The sequence below is a fragment of the Monodelphis domestica genome, chromosome 1 (assembly GCF_027887165.1).
Source record: "Monodelphis domestica isolate mMonDom1 chromosome 1, mMonDom1.pri, whole genome shotgun sequence".
Taxonomy (NCBI): domain Eukaryota; kingdom Metazoa; phylum Chordata; class Mammalia; order Didelphimorphia; family Didelphidae; genus Monodelphis; species Monodelphis domestica.
Window position 1 is genome coordinate 510,524,786 of NC_077227.1, and position 23,222 is coordinate 510,548,007.

At 39.1% G+C, this 23,222-nt stretch overlaps 1 protein-coding gene across 12 annotated transcripts in view; it reads left to right on the top strand.

The window, feature by feature from the left end:
* The window catches only part of OGDH (oxoglutarate dehydrogenase), a 110,693-nt gene that overhangs the window by 43,381 nt on the left and 44,090 nt on the right, over positions 1–23,222 (top strand). For 7 of the 12 annotated variants that reach the window (XM_016423337.2, XM_007475871.2, XM_007475873.2 and 4 more), the window contains 2 exons: positions 10,405–10,593; positions 13,529–13,619. In XM_016423337.2, coding sequence (XP_016278823.2) covers positions 10,405–10,593; positions 13,529–13,619 — 280 coding nt within the window. Of the gene's footprint in view, positions 1–10,404; positions 10,594–13,528; positions 13,620–13,741; positions 13,845–23,222 lie in introns of all 12 variants that reach the window. The other 5 variants (XM_056813048.1, XM_007475874.2, XM_007475872.2 and 2 more) reach the window with 1 other exon arrangement.

Sequence of the window (23,222 nt, forward strand, 5' to 3'; positions counted from 1 at the left end):
GCAGGCGTCCTTGAATGACAACTGAAGTGACAGAAATGTGCTGTGTCACCCAGTGAGAAATTGGGCAAATAAATGAACTAGTCACTCTTATGTGGGAGACCAGACTGCTGAGCTCCATTCTTTGCCATTGGTGATCTCTGTCAGCTCTACAATGTTCTTTGAATCCCTCTTTTTTTTTCTTTAAACCCTTACCTTCTGTTTTGGAATCAATACTGTGTATTGGCTCCAAGGCAGAAGAGTGGTAAGGACTAATAGGCAATAGGGGTCAAGTGACTTGCCCAGGGTCACACAGCTAGGAAGTGGCTGAGGCCAGATTTGAACCTAGGACCTCCCACCTCTAGGTCTGGTTCTCAATCCCCTGAGCTACCCAGCTGACCCCCTTTGAATCCCTCTTAAATTACTCAGGGAGCTAATCTACTAAACTGTTATATAGTGCAGTTAATGTGCTTCTTAACTGAAAGACAGTTTGGACAACTGGAAAGATCAGATTATGTAAAATTTTGGAAATTGTCCCCCGAAACTGTTTATACTTAAAAACCTCAGGTGTACTTGAGTTTTGAAATTGCTTGTGAAAACAAGTGAAAATGAGCTCTGGCCTTGGTACCATGTTCATGAGGCTGGCAATGGGAAGGACTTAACTAATTTGAACTGTTGGGAAATGCACCCATGACATTTGACCCTACCTAGCAGGGTCATCATTTGTAGGGAACTGTTAGTTACAGGACCATTTCAGATAATTTCTGGAGCTTTGGTCACTTTGAAGGAACAGAATACATGATGAGTAATGGGCTAGATTAATCAGAATTGGAATTTTATTAGACTGATCCTAAGACTCTTGGTTTTGTATCATTTTATAGTTTGCATAATGCTTTCTCAAAACAGTCTTGTTAGGTAGATAAAGTAGAAATTGTTTTATTTTTGCAGATGAGCATATCTGAGTATGAGGGTAAAAAAAGTTTTGACTTATTCAAGGTCACACAACTAGTAAAGGCCAGAGTTAGGATATTAACCCAGGACTTTTGACTAAAACATGTTGGTTTTGAGTTTAAATCACAACTTTTCTTCTTGTGTCTTGTGTCACCTTAGAATCATTTCACCTAAGTTTTCTCACTTGTAAAATGAGATGATTGGACTGTAGATCTCTAAGGTTCCTTGCAGTTCCAATTCTGTGATCCTGTTACTTGGCCTGGGATCATGCCACAAGTTTATGTGCTTTAGAGATAATATGGTTCATATTTAACTTCACCCCTATGATCCTCAGTTTCCTCAAATGAGACTAGACAACCTTTAAAGCAAGGAAGAGTTTTTAACCAACGGGGAAGGAAATTGCTTTTGTCTTTAATTTTGATAATTGTATATCCATATAATTGCTTTCCTTTGCATTTTATTTTATGCATTTAAAAACATGAAGTGGTCCGTGGGCTTTACCAGACTGCCAAAAGAGGTCCATGGCACAAAAAGAAGTTAAGAAGCCTTGCCTCGGATTTTCCCAATCTGTCATCCTAGGACCTTCAGTTCTTAATCTTAAGAATGTAATTTCAGGTCAGGATGAAAATGCCGCTTTTCTGTGTCACTGGTATTTAGCTGCAATGCTACAGAGAAAAAAAAATCAAATGAGTGAGATCCAAAGAAATTCAAAGTGAAGTGAGCTAGGGTACTCAGAGAGTAAAACATGAAAGCCAGATTTCCTTGATTTTCTTTTTGTTTTTTTTTATTTTTATTTTATTTATTTAAGTTCTCCTAAGCTGCATAAATTGAGCAAGGAAAAGGGGGTTGAGGGGGAGTGGGTTTAAAGGAGAAGGCAGCATCTACCCTTGATGAAGCTCAATGCACTGTGTAAAGCTGTATTTCCAGGATATGTGCCTTTCCCTTCAAGGAGGTTCCCAGCAGCCTGAAGATACTGGTATAAACCAGTTTTTTCTGACAGCCTCCTGCTGGAGCAAAACTTTCGTCATTACATTTGTGCTCAGCCAATTGAAAAGCACCTGGGGTTCCATCTAGAGTACAAAGGAAGGTCAGAGAGAAGAAGCCTGATCACAGGGATTGGGCCTGTCTCCCTTTAAGGAGGAGGTACGACTCTGCAAGAGGCTACTTGCTCCTGCCTTGGATATAAATCTGTTTTTCTCTAAAACCCACAGCACATCCTTAGGAGTTTAAAGAAATAAGGTGCTTGTCCAGCCTCTAACACAGAAATTTCTGACTAGGGCTGACTAGACAGAAGCCCAGAGAATGAATGGCTCATACCATTAGAGAGAGGTTATGCTGGACTTAGCCCTCTCAGTCATATATAGGCTTATAGATATAGATCTGGAAGGGGCCTTACAGACCCTTATTTTACAGGGAAGGAAACTGAGGTCTGAAAAGTTTACCTTCTGCTTTGGCATTTACAAGCTCAAAGGTATAGCTGCCTAACTTGGGGATAAATATTGATAAGGAAGGCGATAGCTATCAGAGCCTAAAATGCGCTTGACTGGTTTTCTCTCTTTGGTGAGGGTAAGACCAAAAAGACCTTTTGGTGAGGATAAATGTACCAAATTTCTTTTTTGGTTGGGGTTTTTCAACCCTTACTTTCTGTCTTAGTAAATAATTCTGAGAAAGAATGGAAGGGCTAGGTATTTGGGGTTAAGTGACTTGCCCAGAGTCCACATAGCTAGGAAGTATGTGAGGTCCAATTTGAGCCTGGGTCTTCCCACCTCCAGACCTGGCACTCCATCTACTGAGGCACCTATTTGCCCCTTGGTTAGCAAGTTTCTGTTTGATGTACAGATTCTAATGCAGTAGCCCCACTCTTTTAATTCAGTTTCTGGAATATTAAATGTCTGTTATACAACAAAGTGCTGATCTATGGGAAACTGAAATAAACTTACCTTCAAGGGACTTATCTTCTACTAAGGAGGATGCAACCTGAAATAAATTTGAAATAGAAAGCATTATCAGCTATGGGATGAGAGTGGAGTAGGACAAGGAATGAAGGAAGGTTTCATGAAAGAAGTAGCATTTGAAATTAGCTTTTGATGGAAAAGGATTCTCAGAACTGCTAACCACAGTTGGACTTTGTTATTACAAAAGCTTGTGCTGGTGACTAATTCTCAAATTCTGATGAAGTCTAGCTGTGTGATCCTGGGCAAGGCATTTAACCCCAATTGCCTAGGCTTTACCACTCTTCTGCCTTAGAATAGATGTTTAGTATCCCAAAGCTGGCCCAATAAACATCACTTCAGACATGATTAATTCTTCCAGTGTGAGTTAAAGCTTTGCTTCATGTTAAATTTAAAGCTTTCTTTTCATGCAACTCTGCCCTCTTGCATTAAGTCAAGGGGATCTAATTAGGGAGCAAGTGAAGTAGCATTTGGAATAGCAGCCTTCTTAGGTACTCATTCAGACTCATTCAGGCATTTTCTGCCCTCCCTGGCTGGCTACGTAGGGCATAATCTTCAAAAGTGTCCATACAGACTTATGAGAACCATCTGAGGTATGAGGGTGGACTTGGGTAACACATGAGCAAAACAAACCCAGAAGGCTAGCACTCAGAGAGGACTTGTCTCCTCCCTCTCTTAGTTTTGTGCCCTGTGTCTTTAGAAATGTTTACCATAAATGTATCTTTGGAACAGTGCTTTGAAATTCGTAAGACTCTTGGCATATGTTATATGTCAATCATGGGAAATAGGTACTATAACTCTTGTTGACTGCTATTATAGAGATGATGAAATTGAGAGAATGACTTACTGGCCCCATGAATCACAAAGCCAGTAAATATCAGAGGTGAAATTTGAACCTGGCACTTCCTGTCTCCCAGGCAAGTGCTCTTATCATTATACCCACTGCCTTGTTTGTACATAGCATCTTAAGTTACTAAATGTTGCTTGTGGATCATGGTTTTTGTCATCCCTGTACTAGATATATTATACATTTACATGTATAAGCCTGATCCCATTCTGACAGCCTTATTGTAATTACATCCCTTCTCTCCCCACCAAAAAATGCTTCCTGTAAGAGAATATAAGCAGTGGCATGTTTTGCTTCTCATTGAAGGTTGGATTTGGAAAGAGCTCCAGTTTCCTAATGTGGTTTTCCCACTTGTCAGTAGTGCGCCGTTCCCCCCAGCCTTTGTAGAGATTGAATGAGCAGCCAAACTGGCATGGACACTATCCATAAGTTAGATCTTAAAAACTCTTGAAGTCTGTCTATAAAAGCAAATGTACTGAAGACTATTGTGGTGACATAGTGTACATAAAGCACTTTTTAGACTTTAAAAGGGTTATGTAAAAAGTCAACTATTGTCTTTCCATCATTCCCACAATAGCTAAGCATTTTGTATATGTGGAGAATTTGACTGTATTTGGCATTTCCTTTAAACATTCTAGAAATCCTAGGTCATCATGCTGCCCAGTAAGGAGCGAACTGCCAAAGGTTAGTAAAGATTGCTTGAAAGAGCATAGAATCAGAGATTTAGAGATGGATGGGTTAGAGGCTGTCAAGTCCAGTCTCTCATTTTATATGTAAAGAAATGAGAGGACCATAGAGATTAAGTGATTTGCTGCAGGTCATACAGATAGTGAATGACAGAGGCAAGATTTGAAGCCAGATCTTCTGACTCTAAATTTAGGGTTCTTTCCACTGAACCATTTTAGAATAAACATGAATTGAGTAGAGGAGAGAATTAGGCAAGTTAACACAGTGATTCTGATTTTAGAATGGATATGTAACCATGTAATTAATTAATGTAGTGGAATATCTAATTTTAATAATGGAGTAGATAGAGAACTGCCCTCAGAGTCAGGAAGACCTCTGGCCCCTCTTTGACCTATGTTACAAGCAATTTAAATTCTCCATGGCCTGGATGGCTCCACTGATAAGAAGGAGCTCATCTACATGAATGGGGGAAGTTTCACTAGCCTTTCCAAGCACGTGTGATCTCAGGGCCAGATAAAAATGGTAATAATTATGGAAATCAATGGGAAAATTAATTTTGCTTCTATCTGGTAAGTTAGCCCTTTTTGCTTAAAAAGTCTATAAAGTCAAGAAAGCAAAATACTTATACAAATCTAACAGTTTGGACTGATTTACATTAAGAATAGTACTTTAAAATGAAGAATAACTAAAATAGTGTTAATTAGAAATTAAAATTACTGCAGTAGTCAGAATTATATAGAAAACTTAGTAGAGCAAGCTAGCCCTAGAGATGGGAGGTCCTGGTTTCAAATGTGACCTCAGACACTTCCTAGCTGTGTGACTCTGGGCAAGTCCCTTAACCCCTATTGCCTAGCCCTTATTGCTCTTCTGCCTTGCAACTGATACTTAGTATCAATTCTAAGACAAAAGATAAGGGTTCAAAAAAAACTAGTAGATGAACAAGTAAAACTTTTTTTGTATTGTCATAGACATGAATAGTTTTGTTATTTCCTTCTATTAGTGGTCTCATTCCTTCACTAAGGTAAGCCTGATGCCTCCTGTGGCTGGAAAGGATTCTGAGTTCTTAAGAGCTGGACCATCAGGGTAGAAGTACAAACAGTACAAACAGGCCAAGCTCCCAAAGCTTCTAGTGTGACGGGTCAGACTTCGTCATCTGCAGACCAGCTCAGCCACATGCAGAAAGGCTCCCTTTGGGCTGAATGTAGCTTTAGGAAGTTTCCAGCCCCTGTGTTCTTGAAGACTGTTTATAAAGACATGTAAATGCTGGGAACTTTGCCAAGAAAGGGAGTTCCCTGAACCAATAAGACTATATGGATCCTTGAAGGATTTAGGTCAGGAACCTCATTGAACTATAGGAAGACATGGAGGAAACAGATGATCATGGGTGAATAGAAAGTTGAATGAAACCTTTGCTTGTTTCACAGTGTTCTTGGTATGTGATAAGCCAGCTCATCTTAACCCTTTGGAAATTTGGTTTTATTGGGCTAAAGTTGGAGGTGCTAATGAGACTTCCTTATGAAAGATAGTTTGACATATAGAATTAAAAATATAGACCTTTTCATCTTTTTGGGGGGGGCAGGGGGAGTTTTTTATATCTTTTGGCAACCATATGGATAAATTTTTATTAGTAGTAGGATTTTGTATTGTTTTTTAAGATTTACAAAGCATTTTATGTATATGATCTCATTTTGAACCCCCACAACAGCCCTGTAAAATAGATACAGATTCTCAGGTAGTCATGACTCCCAAGTCTAGCACTCCATCCATTAAGCTAGACTTCAGTGCTTAAATTTAGTAGAGTCACTAGCCTAGAATAAGTAATTAAAATAATAAATAAATGACTTTGCAAAAATTGTTGACTTCTAAAGCTCTGAACACTGCATTTTCATCATGTTCAGTTTCCTTATATGTGAAATGGGTATGACAGTAGCACCTCCCTAACAGGGTTTTTATGAAGATCAAATGAAATAATATACATAAAGGAGCTTTGCAGAATTTAAAGCATCATGTAAATATTAGTTATTATTAAATTTAAATTTGCCCATATGGCCCACAGTATCTGCTTCGTTGCCCCATCTATCTTCTCTTTAGCAGCATGTACCATTTAGCCATTTCCCACAAGTAAGCACAGATTTGCAGTAGACAAATGCAAATCTCACAGTTGTCACAGAATGGAAAGTTCAAGAAGCTTCCTAGCTGTTCTTTAAGATTTCCTTAGGGGGCAGTTGGGTGGCTTAGTGGATTGAGAATCAGGCCCAGAGACAGGAGATCCTGGGTTAAAATCTGTCCTCAGACAGCTGTGGGATCTTGGGCAAGTCACTTAACCCCCATTGCCTAGCCCTTACCACTCTTCAGTATTAGAACCAATACTCAGTATCATTGGTTCTAACACAGAAGGTAAGGGATTAAAAAAAAAAAGATTTCCTTACTAGGGGAAAATATTTGTTAGCTAAGAGCAACTGTTCTGTAGAAGCTGGCTCATTGGGCAAGTTGTGCCCAAAAAGGTATGTTTCCTTATCTGTAAAGTGGAGGAAGCCCAATTTCATTTCTCTCTTTAGCCTCCCTCCAACTGAAAAATTCTCTGATTCTAATCCAAGATGGAGATAACCAAAAAAACTGAATAGAGATTTGAGTCATACCAAAAGATAGCTGAAGTCAATATTTTGTTTATAATGTTGGTTAGTTTTGCTGAACATTTTCCCCATTTTTATTTTCTGTTATAAGGGATGGCTTATTGGCTAGTGGAAGATAGAGGAAAATATTTGGAAATTAAAATGATGTAAAAAGATGTAATAACTTTTATTTGGAAGTCCTTTTCTTAGGAGCTGCATCACCTTTTCATTTCTTAGATATATCTTCAAAATTCAGATATCAGATTCCTCCTTTTTGACTTTTAATCCTGTTGTGGTCTTTGTGAACATAAAATTAATAAAATTAAAAAATAACTTAAAACTTAAGAACCCATTTGACCTCTTTGGCATATGTGACTCCCCATTTCACATAGTTTTCTTGATATAGAAATTGGACTCCTATTCTTGGTACTTTCCTCTCCACAATAAAATCATCATTTGGAGTGAAAGAACCTTGAATTTAAATTTTGGCCCTCCCCATGTAACTTGGAGATGGGGGGGGAATCAGTTAGCCTTTCTGGGCTTCAATTTCCTTATCTTTTAAATGAAGAGATTGAACCATATGACTCTCAAGCCATAACTCTATGATCCTATGACTGACCAATCATAATATATCATTCAAGTTATAAAATTATGATGTGATGAGGAATTGTTTATTGGTAGCCTACTTAACCACTTCCCTGAGCACTTGGGTCCAAATTTGACAGTCATGAGTTAGCAGATCATAGAGAATACCTAGAAATGACTAATGATTACCAGGCAAGAAAAACTTAGTACACAGTAGTCTTTGAAAATTTTCTAGGCATGCTTGAATTTTATAATTTCCTGGGAAAATAATTCCAATACCTCCAATGATGCTAGTAATGGTAGTTATAGATGGGTTTCAGGCCGTGGGTAAAGGCTGAGTTAGATTCTAAGACTCCCTCAACTCTGGAATTATATGATACATAAAGGTGCATAAACCGCTATTGTATTTAAAGAATATTTGTTGAGCACTAGGCATTTAGGGGAAAGAAAAGACAAGCAAGGAGCCAAGGATTGAACTTTGGGGATAGGCACGAGCTGGATCATAAATTTAGATCTGGAAGGAGACTGTTACAAGGGAATCACTTTAAAAGACTGATATATATTAATTTAAGGTCGCCAAGGAATCAGCTATGTAATTCCTAAATGAAAAACTCAAGTCAGCCGTCAGCCTTTTTTGGAGTTTAATTACAATAGGAGCAAGAAAGGAATTAGAGATATATAGAGAGAGAGAAAGGGGAGAGAAGGGAATAGGGCTTAAATACCCCTTCTGTTTAGGCTGGGCCAAAAGGCCCAAGCCCTTAGATAGCTGGGGCAAAGAAAAGAGATCGGTCCCTTTCACTCACGTGTCCAAAATGGAGAAACAGTCTCAGAGGCCCCCACCTTCAGCTTCCTTCCGAGCAAGCTTCCTCAGAGCCCAGGAACCACACCGACCAAAAAACTCAATCCCCTCTCTCGAGTCTCCAGACCCTCCTATCTTTAAGGACACCATCCAAGTTGCCTCCCCTCAGTCCTCACATCTACCAATCACTCTTCATCAATTTCCCTGTCAATGGAGGCTCTCGCTTAACCCAGGACCGCCCAGAGATTTCTGGCTTTTGCACATGTCTGTTGAAGGTCATATTTTTCAAATGATTAAATCTTTACTCCTTTGTTCCAGCCCTTTCTAAATCCTGTTAACTTGAGTATGGTAGAGATTGGAATAATTAAATTTTGATCTAGGCTGCAGCCCTTACTCAATCCTATTAGGACTGAATAGGGTGGAGATTTATTCCAAGTATCTCCATTGTATCAATTCTAAAATCAATCAAGACTCAAAGAAATTCCTGTTCTATGCTTAAGCATAGGTCAAAGTCCTTTCCATTGTTCAGCAAAGGGTTTCTGTCCTAAAGTAATCTTAAGAAGGGAAGAGAAGGAACCTCCCATGCCAATGGAGTTCCCATTCCAATAGACTATCAGTAAGAAATTTTCCAAGTATGAAATATCCCAATGGTGAAATTTCCAACATTTATAAGTCTAAGGAAATTTGAGGTTTACAAGACCCAACCTCATTTTATAGATGAGGGAATTGATGTCCAGAGAAGTTGGGAGGGGAAAGGGTGCTTTACAAATATATCATTCTGATAATACACGTATAAACCAGATCAATGCTTACTATCTCCAAGATAGGGAAGGGAAAGGTGGAAGGGGAACGAATTTCAGGAAACACACATGTTGGAAATTGTTATGTAATTGGGAAAATAAAATACCTTTTAGAAAAAAAAAAACCAACATATCATTCAGCCCTCCCAAGTCAGGGATGGAGGACTTATTATTATCCATTTGAGAGATGAGAAAACTGAGGCAGAGGGAGGGGAAGTAACTTGCCCAGGGTCATACCACTAGTAAGTGTTAGGCCAGATTTGAACTTAAGTCTCCTGAATTCAGGCCTAGTTTTCTATCTGTTGTACCACCCAGCTGCTACTGATTTGATTTGGGATTAAAACATTAGGTAATGAAATATAGCTCTCAAAGAAGTATTAAAGAGCAATCCTGAATCATACACATTATATAATAATAATAATAACAATAACTAACATTTATATAGTACTAAGTGCCAGGGCACTGCATTAAGTGCTTTACAGTTTGCTCATTTATTCTCACAACTTTGGTTGGTAGGTATTATTATTCAAATTTTATGGGTCTGGAAATTGAGGCAGGATGACTTCCTCAGGATCACATAGCTAGTAAGTATTAGGCTGGATTTGAATCCAGGTCTTCCTGACTCCAGGTCTAATGCTCTCTCTACTGCGCCTAGCTGCCTCAACTAAGTACAATAGTTATTATCATCATAAGGTCCATCCTTTATAGAGAGCCATTTAAGGTTTGCAAAGGGTTGCACATACATTATTTCTTTTAAGGAGGACTCAAACCCAGGTTTTACAAATTCTAAGCCTACTGCTTTGTCTATTACATACAGTGCTGCTTACTTAAGCCATAGACCAAGGGTTTCAAGAAAAGAAACGTAAAAAGAAATAAAACAGTTAAGAGTGGTATAGGAGGAGAATCAAGAAGAGTGGCACATTAAAACAGTAGGAAATACTGAATTTGGAGTCAGGGAGAGTAGTCACTTAACCTCCCTGGGTCTAGTTTTCCTCATGCATAAAATAGGAGGTTGAGGGAGATTGGCCTAGGCTCTAAGTTTGTGATTCCCCTGATCAACTAGCTCATCCATTCCAGTACCTCAGAAGAAAAGCTCCAGCTGTGATGGCTGGCTGTGACTAAGTCAGTGTGAATGTGAACTCCCTCTACTAGGTACAAACTTGGAGCTAATCTTTCTCTATCTTCTTGTCTTTAGTCATGGGACATATTCTTTCGAAACGCCAATGCTGGAGCCCCACCGGGCACTGCCTACCAAAGCCCCCCTCCCCTGAGTGGCTCCCTGTCATCACTGACCCAAGCCCAGTCTCTAGTTCACTCCCAGCCGAATGTAGATAAGCTCGTGGAAGACCATCTTGCAGTTCAGTCTCTAATCAGGGCATATCAGGTAAGTGGCATCGGGACTCTCCAACTAAATATGCCCCTTTTGGGGGGGGGGGGGATGATGGATTTCGTCCTCCAATGTAACCCCTATATTCTAGTTTAACCTTTTTTTTCTATTACCAAAGAAAAGTCACTTAGGTCTTTTCTGCTTATCATAGAACTTTAGAGAGCCGCTGCAGACCCAGAAAGCAGACCTTCCTTTGTTGGCTTTGATACCTGATGTATAAATAGCTACCTTTGCAGTCCTCTGTCTTTCACAAGTCAGTGATAATGAGATCATGTGGGGAAATGAGCTTAGCATTAGCTTAGAACATATTTTTGCGTTAAAGAAATGAGAAGGGGTGGAGTTACCTGATTGGCACATTGGCACTAAGACCGTCGCCACCTGTCAGCTATATTTTGTTGCCAAAGCCAGGTTGCTGAGACCCTGGAGAATGTGGGCCAGTCTCTGCCTCTTAGTCACAGCTGGATGGTTGCCATATTAAACTAGGGTGGAGTAAAAGAGTTAGAGAAAACATAAATGGGGTACAGGGAGTCTACAGTCAGTAAGTAAGGAGAATACCCAAACAGGAAGAAACATGTAGAAGGGGCGCAGAGAAGGTAGGACTAGGTTTGGTGGCAGGGGGCAATACTTGATTCCATCTGTGTATATGTCCAATCCTGGATTTTATTTTGGGGATGTTCCTTTCTTCAACCTGCAGCATACCCATCAAGTTTTGCTTAAGATATCCTTTTGGTCTTATTGAAGTTAAAATCCCACAGCTAAGTCTAAAACCATCACATTTAAATCAAAGACTGTTAAAAAATGGAAAGAGCACTGAATTTGGACTCCTAAGGCCTGTCTCTGCTACTCTGGTGACCTTGGGCAAATAACTTCACTGCTCTTGGACTCCATGACTGCCAAGGTCCCTTCCAACTCTAAATCTATGGTGCTATTGAACCTTTCTCCTCAGTGTTTTTCAAGATCAGAAGTTTTTAACCCGAAGTCCATTATCTTGGTTTTTAAAATATGTTGATAACCATGGTAATTGGTTTCCTTTATAATCCTGTGTATTTCATTTTATATCTTTAAAAATGATTCTGAGAAGAGATCTATCCAAAAGGAACATTAGGAGGATGCCTAGGGAATTCATGACCCCCAAAAAGTTATAGACCCCTTCTTGGTTTAATTTATTAATGGGGGGGTCTGGCTTTTTTGTACCTTATCTTAATTTGCTGCCATGTATAAGAGGATACTTTTTGTTCTAGACCTTATAGGGCAGTCAGGAGCAACATAAAAATTACAGTCAGATGCAGTCTTAGTGTGAGAAGCACCTTCTCAGTAGTTAGAACTGTCCAAAAGTGTGTAATTAGAGAATTGCCTCAGGAAGTAGGAGGCTTCCCTATCACGGAAACTTTTTAAACAAATAGAGAAGTCCCATTTGCCCAGTATGTTTTAGAAACTTCTTGCCCATATATGGGTTCAGGTCCCTTCACACCCTAAACATTGGACAATTCCAATTGTCCCCAGAAAAGAGTGGGGGGAAAGGTAAATAGTTCTTTTGCCCTACCCTCTTGAAGGATTGTAAATAACCTGAATGGTTTTGCCAGTGATAGATATATATGTTCTGAAGTTTTGCTCATTGTGCGAATTTCCAAAGGTTAAAGAGATGGTAAATATTTCTTGACATATTGCCTGTTGCCCACATTATCAGGGATAACTTAAATTTAATATTTTCTAAAAAGAATCAGCTGAAGACAGCTGGGTGGCTCAGTGGATTGAGAACCAGGCCTAGAGCTGGGAGGACCTGGGTTCAAATATGGACTCAGACATTTCCTAGCTTTGTGACCCTGGGCAAGTCACTTAGCCCCTGTTGCCTAGCCCTTACCGCTCTTCTGCTTTAGAACCAACATACAGTATTGATTCTAAGATGGAAGGTAGGGGTTTAAAAAAATAATAAAATAAGAAGAACCAGCCATCCTCTTTCACAAATTACTAATAAGAAATTATACATGAAATATCCAAGGCCTAAAGGAACTCTTAAAATTTTGAAAGAAATAAATTTTAGCCCTTACCTTCCACTTTATATATTACTATTACTATATATTGGTTCTAAGGTAGAAAAGTAGTAAGAGCTACCCAGTTGTAGTTAAATGATTTGTCCAAGGTCACACAGCTAGGAAGCATCTGAAGCTAAATTTGAACACAGAACTTCTCATCTCTAGGCCTGACTCTATCCACTGAGCCACCAACTTGCTGTCCCTTAAGAATGTTGTTTTGTTTTTTTTTTTAAACATTCACATTCTACAGTCTAAGTCAGAAGTTGTTCTGTACCTGCTTTTATTTTTACTTGGTTCTGAGAGCCCCTGGATGTTCTTTATAGCCATAGAAAAAGAACTGTAGGCAGTACACATTATCACAATAACTTTAAAACCAAAGGATTTCTTGTCCCATCAAGGGATTTTGGTATCCTCTATGGAAACTCAGAGATAGATTGGAACTGAAAGGTGGAAACCTTCAGCCCCTTAGAAGAATCAAACTTTTTATGAGTCTCTGTTAATTCCACATAGCTAGTAAATAGGATGTTCCTGTTCCAGAACAAGGTAAGTTGCTCAATAGATGAGTCATGTGACATAATTACTTTCTGGTCTATCTCGACCAACTGGATAAGAAAGCTGAATCTGGGATTTAAGGAATGAAACCTTTGGGAATGTCAAGGTTGATCATGAATGAGTGTGTCCCCTTTTCTTCATAAATACATAAATATGCATCGTAGCTACTTTTTACTGATTGACAACTTCTAGAAGCCTCTGGGTAAAGGTAATGCTTATTGTGTGAAATCATTAGTACCAAAGGTTCCAGTTAGGGCTTTAGTCCTCTTCCAGAAAGATCAGAATAAAATGCATGTATATTTTTTTAAAAATTAAGTTTATTGACTGACTTGTATTGTTGCTTCCAGGTCAGGGGTCACCACATTGCAAAACTTGATCCCCTCGGCATTAGTTGTGTAAATTTTGATGATGCACCAGTAACTGTTTCTTCAAACGTTGGTGAGAATTACTCTGCAAACTAATTTTAATGTAATTTTACTTTTTTTACCCCCTTCCCTCTTTTTTTTTCTCTTGTCCTTTTGTATATGTCCTTTCCTTTCCATTGTTGGCCCATTTCATAGATTCGAGGGCACCATGTAGCACAGCTGGATCCCCTGGGAATTTTGGATGCTGATCTGGACTCCTCCGTTCCAGCTGATATTATCTCATCCACAGACAAACTTGGTGAGGGTTCCTAGGGCAGTTAGTGCCGCACCGCTTGAGCTCCTCTCTCCCTTTCACAGCTGATGGGAGCCAGAATGCTTAACAGATAAGAAGGGAAGAGTCTTAAGTTTCCTTTGTACTGATCACTCTAAATTCATAGGTGAGACTGCTAGCACTTCCTCAGTCCAATTTTGGTGTTTTGGGCATGTGATCTTTGGTCATATTGTTTCTCCTCCATTTTAAAGAAATAATAGGTATTTTTATTTAGTTTAGTTTTAATAAAAGGTGAATTGGTTTTTATTATTCTTTAAAGTGAAGTCTCATAAATTAGTGATTTTTTTTTTATTATAGGGGAATGGAATAAGTAACAGTCTCAAACAAAATTAAAATGAATTTTTTGTCCAAAAAAGGCTAGTTGTGCTAGGGAAGAAAATTTTCAATGTGTAATAGCTGACAGTTTCAAAGACTAGTTCCTTTGCCTTCAGTTTTCTCTTTTCCAGAACCTAAAAGGCAGTGCCATACTTGGCCTCGAACACAGGCTTGATGAGTACCAAAAGTAGGGACTTTGGCTGAGTTTGGGCTTTCCCCAAGAACCTTCTCTTCACATGCCCTTTGACCCCGAAGCATGTTGCAGTTCTTATTGGGCTGGAGGCCTTTCACATCCCTTACTCACAACTGGTATCAATTTCATTGCAAGTTGAATGTGCAGCTTGAGTCTTTCAATTCCTAAGTGCCAGTGATCACAACGAGGAAACTTTGGAATGCATTCCCACAGAGAACAGAAAGGCTGGAATCAACAAGACATTTGGGAGACATGCATGTGCATCACACCAATGGAATCCTGCTAGAATTAAAAGGCTGCTGAGGCATCAGAGCAAGCCCTCACTGCATCCTTTACCCCTCCTTCTTAATTTCAGTCATATCAGAAGACTGGCATTTGACTAGTTCAGTGCAGGATAATAACTGCTGAGCTCTCTTAACCACAAGTGCTTTCCAAGGGTTAATCCATAAATGTTTCAAGTGGCATGCTAACCTGAGCTAGAGCAATCATATATAATTATCACTAACAAACATGGCTGAGGTACCCTACAAGAAAAGCATTGTGCATGCTAACAGTTTGATGATCATCTGTCTAGCTAGCGCTACAAAGGCATTAGCTTACTCACAGTCCTACCATGGAAATTGGGGTTATGGGGAGGGTGGGGAAAACAGAAGAAAAACCTTTTACCTCATCCCATTGGAATTTGTGGACCTTTACGAACACAAGTGCATTGTGAATGCGGAATGCCAGAAATGTCTCATGCTTCTGAGTTTGCAAGATCTTTGTTTCTAGGACTGACGTTACCTGTTTGTCACTATGTTCCTTTATCTTGACTCTTAATATGATAGGGGTTTTTCTTTTCACTTTTACGTCTGCCCCCTTAATCACAGAAAAAAAAAAGTTTAGAGGAAAAATGTTATTTTATTTAGCGTCCTCATAGACATCCCCAACACAAGACTGTAAGTGTAGTTATTATTTTGGTTTAGATTGGCCTAACAGCTTTGGAATGGATCAGGAACTGATTCCTGTCAACTGTGGTAGAAGCAGACATGTCACTAATGATAAAGGATTAGAGAAGCCCTGTGACTATTTCTGTACCATGATGGTAACCTCATGATCCTGTCAGTACAGGGAACTTTGGTACTCTCCCTACCATCTACCAATTATCTAAATGATGGTTGATCTCTTAGTAACTAGCAATAAGCTGCTAGATACTTCCTATTTGCTCCTTCTAAACCTTTGGTGACTTTGCAGGCTTATGAGGCCATTTGTAGAGTATACTTTTTAGAATTTGGAAAGTTTTCAAGTGGATCTTGAGTAGAGCAGGGAATAGTTAGCTATGCAGAATCACTGGGAGAATCCTTGATGTAACTAATACCATATTTGCCTCCTTTGTTAGGTAGCATATTTGCCCACATTCAAAGCCCAATTTCTCAGAATAGGGACTCAATGATGGTTTTTTCAGACTAGTAGTTCAAGTCCAAATCTTTGGGTAAATCAAAAAAAGACTCTAGAGCCATTCCAAGCTCTAGAAGACTGTGGAACAAGGAACTCTAAAGCTGGCAGTAGTAGCTAGTGGGCTCCAGGGAATGCTTAACCCATTCATTTGGCTAGATCTCATTTCCCAAAGGTAAACACTCAGAGAATTATGCATTGATGGGTCATTTCTTTTTTGTCCCTCTGAAGGCATTGCTGTAGCTAAAGAGCTTCATAATACAGAATGAATAAAGAAAAAGGAATCATAAAACATAGGATTTTAGAGCTAGCCCTCTCACTTTACAGATGAAGAAATGGACCCAAAGAGGTATTTGACCAAGGATACAGAACCAGTTAGTGACAGAGTCCAGACTAGAACAGAATTCTCCTAATGAAGCTTTCAGGATAGACTTAATTTTACTTTGCTTCTGAAATATGAGTAAATTTAACTTGGGTCATAATTTTAGAACTTAAAGATGACTGGGATTAACTAGTACAATGCTCTCATTTTCTAAATAAGGAAACTGAAACTCCAAATTCATTCATTAAGTATTTATAAGCCACCTATTATGTGGCAAGCATTGTGCTAGGTAAGAAAGAAGGTATAAAGACAAAAATGGGCAAGATCCTTGCCCTTAAGAAGCTTACATTCTGTCTATTAGGGAGAAAGAATGTGTATATAGTAAGTGAATATGAAATATATACAAAGTAATAGAGAGGGGGCAGACCCTAATGCTTGGAAATCCTTAAAGGTGGAACTTGAGCCGAACCTTGGAGTTAACTAGCAATTCTGTGAGGCCAAAAGTAAGGAAGGGAGAGAGCACTGGGGACTTGTGCAAAAGAATGGAGATGGAAGATGGAAGGGCAAGAAGGCTGTGGTTGAATGTAGGTGTGTGAAGTAGAATAATGGGGTCAGCTGAATGGCTTAGTGGATAGAGAGCCAAGCCTAGAGTCAGAAGAATCTGGGTTATGGATTGAGAGCCAGCCCTAGAGATGGGAGGTCCTAGGTTCAAATCTGGCCTCAGCCACTTCCCAGCTGTGTGACCCTGGGCAAGTCACTTGACCCCCATTGCCTAGCCCTTACCACTCTTCTGCCTTGGAGCCAATACACAGTATTGACTCCAAGACGGAAGGTAAGGGTTTAAAAAAAAAAAAAGAAGAAGAATCTGGGTTCAAATTTGGCCTCTGATACTTCCTAGCTATGTGATCCTGAGCAAGTCACTTAATCTTAGTTTCTTAGCTCTTACCACTCTTCTTCCTTGGAAACAATACTTGTATCAATTCTAAGACAAAAAGTTGTGTGTTGTTTTTTTTTTTTAACAAAGAAAAGAATGTGCAATAAACTGAGAAAGGCAAGGCTATATTTAGTTTGTATGTGGTTTTATATGTCCAATAGGACTCTGTATTATCTTGTCCTAAGAGAGGCAAGGGGGGAATCACTGGTGTTTCTTGAGTAGGGGAGTGACATGTTCAGAGCTGGGCTTCAGCAATATCAGTTTAGTAGCAGCTGTGGTTTAGAGAAGGGAGTATGAAGATAAAGATACCAATTAGGAGGCAGTAGACTATGTGGGAGGTGATAAGGACAAGGTGCTCTTGTGAGTGGGAAGAAGGAGATGGATGCAAGAGATATTGAAGGTGTCTTGGAAGCTGATTGAACATGAGTGAATGACACCTAGAATGCTGAAAGAGTGATGGTCCCTTCAACAAAAACAGGAAAGTTTAACGAGCAGAACCAGGAAAACGTGCACAGAGACAGATACACTGTGGCACAATCGAATGTAATGAACTTCTCTACTAGCAGCAATGCAATGACCCAGGACAATCTGGTGGAACTTGTGAGAAAGAACACTATCCACATCCAGAGAAAGAACTGTGGGAGTAGAAAAACAGAAGAGAAACATAGGCTTTGTCACATGGTTCAGTGGGGGTTGGACTGGGGATTTTTACTTTAAATGATCACTCTACTGCAAATATTAATAATATGGAAATAGGTTTTGAACATTTTTTTTTTAAACCCTTACCTTTTGTCTTGGAGTCAATACTGTGTATTGGCTCCAAGGCAGAAGAGTGGTAAGGGCTAGGCCATGGGGGTCAAGTGACTTGCCCAGGGTCACACAGCTGGGAAGTGTCTGAGGCCAGATTTGATGAACAATTTTAAAAAAAGGAAAGTTTAAAAGAGTTCTGCCTCTATGGGAAAGAGAAGTTGTTTTGGACATGTTGAATTAGAGCTACCTATAGGACATGGCAGTTGGAAGTGGCTGGTAGACAGCTGATGGCACAGGACTGGTCCTCAGGAGTGGTGAGGCCTGAATAGTCTGGGCATGGCTGCATAGAGATCATAGTTGAGTCCATGGGAGTTAATGAGCTTGCCAGGAGAGAAAAGAGAAAGCCTGGGACGGAATCTTGGGATCCTCTCAAAGAAGCAGCTGGGCAGGTAGTCCAGAAAAGCAAGTCACTTTGTGGGAGAAGAGAGCATCTAGGAGGGAGGGGGCGATCCACAGTATCACATGCTTGCAGGGAAGTTAACAAGGGTGAGGCCTGAGAAAAGGCCATTAGACCAAAAAGGTTGTTGGTCACGTGGGATAGCAGTTCCAGTTTAGAGGTCACCTTAGAAGCCAGATTGTGAAGAGATGACAAGTCAGTGAGCAGAGAAGAAATGGAGAAAATGAATGGAGGCAGCTTTATTGATAGTAAAAGAGAAGTGAGAACTATTATCAGTGATAGTTTAAAGAGGAAAAGGATAAACATTCAGATAGTGCCTACTATGTGCTAGGCCCAGTGCCAAGTACTTTGTTTACAACTAGAATGTCTCATTTGAGTCTCACAAACAACCCTGGGAGTCAGTACTATTATTATCCTCATTTTTCAGTCGAGGAAACTGAGGCAGAAAAGTTAAGTGACTCATCCAGGATCACACAACAGATCACACAAAACTGCAGTCAGATTTGAACTTGGGTCTATTGACGCCAGCCTCAGCACTCTGACCCAATGATTGAGGAGATTATAGGGTTAGTTGAAGTGTGTGTGTGTGTGTGTGTGTGTGTGTGTGTGTGTGTGTGTGTGTGTGTGTGTGTGTTTTAATGTGGGGCAGATTTGGATATGTTTGTGGTGGTGGCAGTGAAGAAGCCAGTCGATAGGAAGACTCAGAGAGAGGATGATTGTCAGAGCAGACAGGAATGGAATTAACATGTTGAGAGACAGCCAATTAGTGAGAGACGTGAAACTAAGAATTAAGAGGAGGGAGAAGCTACAGATTGTATTCTCTTCCACATTTAGCCTTAAAAGAGAATAAGTAGGGGTTCACATAGGTACAAGGCACTTCTTACCCTCAACAGCACCTTTTCTCATGCCCCACAGCTATTGACTTACATACTCACTTCCCTTACTTATCAAAGCTAGAAGTGTAAGGAGGAGATGTATGTGTTCCTGTGTCCAGTGAAACTTTAAATGTATTTTCCCAGAGAAACATTGTTATGCATGGTGAATAGATGCTACTAATGCAGCAACTATCCTTCTGTTTGAATGTATCACGAGTTAAGTAAATGAGAAAAGCCAAATCGCTATGTATAACCATATTTCTATGGTTCTTTTTAACTGGATTTTCTTTCTGCCTAACTCTTCCTCATGATATTTTTGCACATTAGATACAGTCAGCCTTTAAAAGCTAAGCAAACATCAACCTACATTTAGTTACGATGTTGTGAAAAACAGCCTGCTCTTACGGTGTTTGCCACAATGTCAGTTCATAAGTTCTCAAGAAAGAGAAAGCACAAATCAAAACTGCCATAAAAAATTTTTTTTAAAGATAATAGATTCTTTCCATCAGGATAAGAGCCTGAAACCTGAATTGTGAAATTGGGTACCAGAAAAGCCGAACTTTCACCATTTTGATTAATTGCCCTTCTTTAAAGATCTGTACCTCCTGAGCACCTAGGTTGCTTAGTAGATAGAACACTACTAGCTAGGCCTGGAGGTGGGAAGTCCATGATTCATATCTGGCTTCAGACCCTTCCTACTATATAATCCTGAGAAAGTTATTTAACCCTAATTACCTGGCCCATCCTTCTCTTCTGTCTTAGAATTGATACTTGTATCTATTCTAAGAGGGTAAAGATGTATAATATATTTTTTAAATTTATACCTTTTATAATAGGGGCTTTTTTTAAGGATAAAGTTTGAAAAATCATTCTTTGACTGTAAACAGAAACTATGGAGCACTAGCCATTTTGAACCCTCCTTCTTCTCTCCTTCATTTCCAACTCATAAAACCTCATTTTCAAGTCTGGAAAATTAGGAAGCAAATGTGTCATTTTTTATTAATAAAAGACCTCTTATAGAATTGCCTTGTCATCTCTTGACTTGTGGAAAAAATTCCTGCTAGGGCACTTATAATTTTGGATGTCTTTTCAAACTAGTAGGTTAATATGGTTTAAAGGAGCCAGATTAGCCCCCAAGAAAATCCCTTCTTAATTAAACAAAATAGTATTGTGGGCTTGTGTTTTTCAGTACTATTAACAGTTCTGTGACAACTCTAGAGGTCAAAGCACTCTCTAAATATAAGCTGCTGTTTCTTTTGAAGCAGTCACAGCCCACCTTCAACACTGAAAAAGGTAGTATTCAGAAGCCATCTATTCAGCTTGCTCAGATTGACCTTGAATCACCATTGCTTTGTTTATATTGTTATCATTATATTGTTATAGTGTTGCCAGAATTATGGCAACACTGAGAGGTTGGGATTTGCCAAAAGTGGCAAACCAGAGGGTGTCAAAAGCATGATTATGTCTTAACTCTATGACTAGCCTTCTGTTTCTGATACATTGTTCTTTTTAAGTCCTTTCACTGGCCCTAAATATATAATGTATATATCTATACATTGTATTAAGTATGGGTCATTGATATATGGGGTCCTTATTTTCAAATTCCTGGACAGAACTCTGATCTTAGCCCATTGAAACTTGATGATGTGGATCTTGACATCCACAGAGACAACCTGTGTAAAACACAAAACCATTTTAAGAAAGGTGAGAGATACAGATCAGAAGGAATGTTCATTTTAACTGTGGGCAAAAAATCAGAAGTAAAATGTACATGCTGGTCTATTATAATCTCACTGGCTGCCATGACTTATGCCATGTGGAGGTAATAAAGGTAGAATTGGAATACTGTCTTCCAACTTCCCTTTTTGAAAATTTGAAAGGTTCTTAAGTGCTCTTCTAGCCATATTTTTGTTTCATTCTCATGTAAAGCTATGGGTGGAGGAGGATCAGGAAATTATTTGAATTGCCACACCCTTTTTAGACTAATTACCTTAATTTTCCTAGACCAGTGATTTTAAAACTTGATCAAGAGCAAAATGAAGCCCAAATTTGCCAAGTTTGGCAAGTATAAAGTGCAGATAGGTATCAAGGATATGCAGATTTGAAGATTTCTATGCCTTATAAATTATTTTGGCTTTTAAAAATAGCCTTATAGAGAAGGTCTAGAAATGGGAAAAAAATTTACTGTCACTTAACTAGACGTATCTGCAACCATTATAATCTAGCTGTTGCTTAGATCCTTAAATTAATAGGCCTCTATGCTTCTGACTATAAAATGGTTCAAAGTCCAAGTCAATATGTCCAAGTCAGTAATACCCCAGGTCTCCCTCATATGGCAATATCCATATCAAAAAGAAGAAGCCATAAAAACCATAATATACATGGACCTGAGGATGGTACTTCTAACTCCCTTAGATCCCAAAACTTTATTGCCTTGTAAGCTAAACCTATAAATCCCAAAAGAATCATTTAAAGGAAAACTCTAGATGAAATGGCCTTTGGCATTGGTGGCTAGAGATCATGGGCTCCCACCTTGATGTAGCTAGTATTACAGTGATTCAAGTGTATGACATTACCAAGCAGGATTCTCTTGGGAGTTCCTCTAAGTGGGACTTGAAATTGTTATTTCTAGGGAAATAGAGCCTTGCATGCTTGTTACTTGATGTGGAATTAAGTAGGCAGAGTTTAGGACTATTTCTTAAGTGATATTTCCATTCTCTCTCTCTCCCTCCCTCCCTCCCTCCCTCTCCTTCCCTCCCTTCCCCAAGAACTTTCTATATGAAAAGGGAAAAAAAGGATTACATATAAAACTGTAAATATCTACTAGATATTTCTTTTTTAAACTAGTATATAATAAATTTAACACTTTGTTTCCAAAGTGTCTTACTTGTCTGTCTACCTCTGAACACACATCTATACTGTTTTTTAATGCTCATTGATGTCCTTTTTGTTTTTCTTTTCTTCTTTCTCTCCCTATATCTATCTGCCCCTTCTTTCCCTCTCTCTCCCTCCCATTAGTGGTGTTCTGAAATCTGTCCAATGTTTCAACCTTATTGTTTCCAACTCCTAGAAAAGTGAATTTCAGATTATCTTAGAATAATAATATTAGAATTTTCAAAAAGGAAAGAGACTTTAATTATTCTCTTATCCAGCCTCCTCATTTTGCAGGGCATATGTCATTTGAGGCCCAGAGTTCTTATTTGACTTTCATAGGACAAGCAATTATAGAACAAAGGTTGTAGTCTAGGTCTCCTGATTCCCAGTCCTGTGTTCTGTCCAAAACATCTCTGAAGAAAATGAAGGTTGGAGCAGCTAGGTAGCACAGTGGATAAAGATCCTGGCATGGAGTTTGGAGGACCTGGTTTCAAATCTAGCCTGAGATACTTCCTAGCCGTTTGACCCTGAGCAAGTCATTTAACCCCAGTTGCCTAGGTCTTACCACTCTTTTGCCTTGGGAACAATACTTAGTATAGATTCTAAGACAGGAGGTATGGGCTTATAAGGAAGAAAGAAGATAAAGATAAATTGGGGTTATTAACCAGTAGGAAAATAGGTTCGGGAGAAAGATGAATAAGAAAGCCTAGAGCTGGAACTTGGGAGCCAAGGAGTGCCAAGGTGCCTCTTCTCCATCTACTCCTTATCCTAAGTGAACTACTGTCTTTTTCCTGATGTTATCCTTCCTCCTTCAGAGTCTAAATTACTGAAGTGGCATAGCTATAGAAATATAAATTTTGCCATCAGGCTTCAGATTAGTCTTTTCCTGATCAAATCCTAAAAAACTCCTAACCTAGTCTTTTAGTTTGTTTTGTATTGCTGAGAAAAGCTCAGTCTTTGAGATGGAAGAGATAAGGAAACATATGCAACTTATTTTCACCCTGTCATCAACCATAAGTAAAATGTCCAAACTCTTTTTGGAACTGTTTTCTTTACAGTTATATATACGTATACATATATACATGCAATAAACAAGAATTATCAAATTATTTTTAGCCTATACTATAAAAATGCCAAATCTGTAAAAGGTAGGCACTGAGTTCTGTGTTCTTCAAAGCAGAAGGCAGCGTA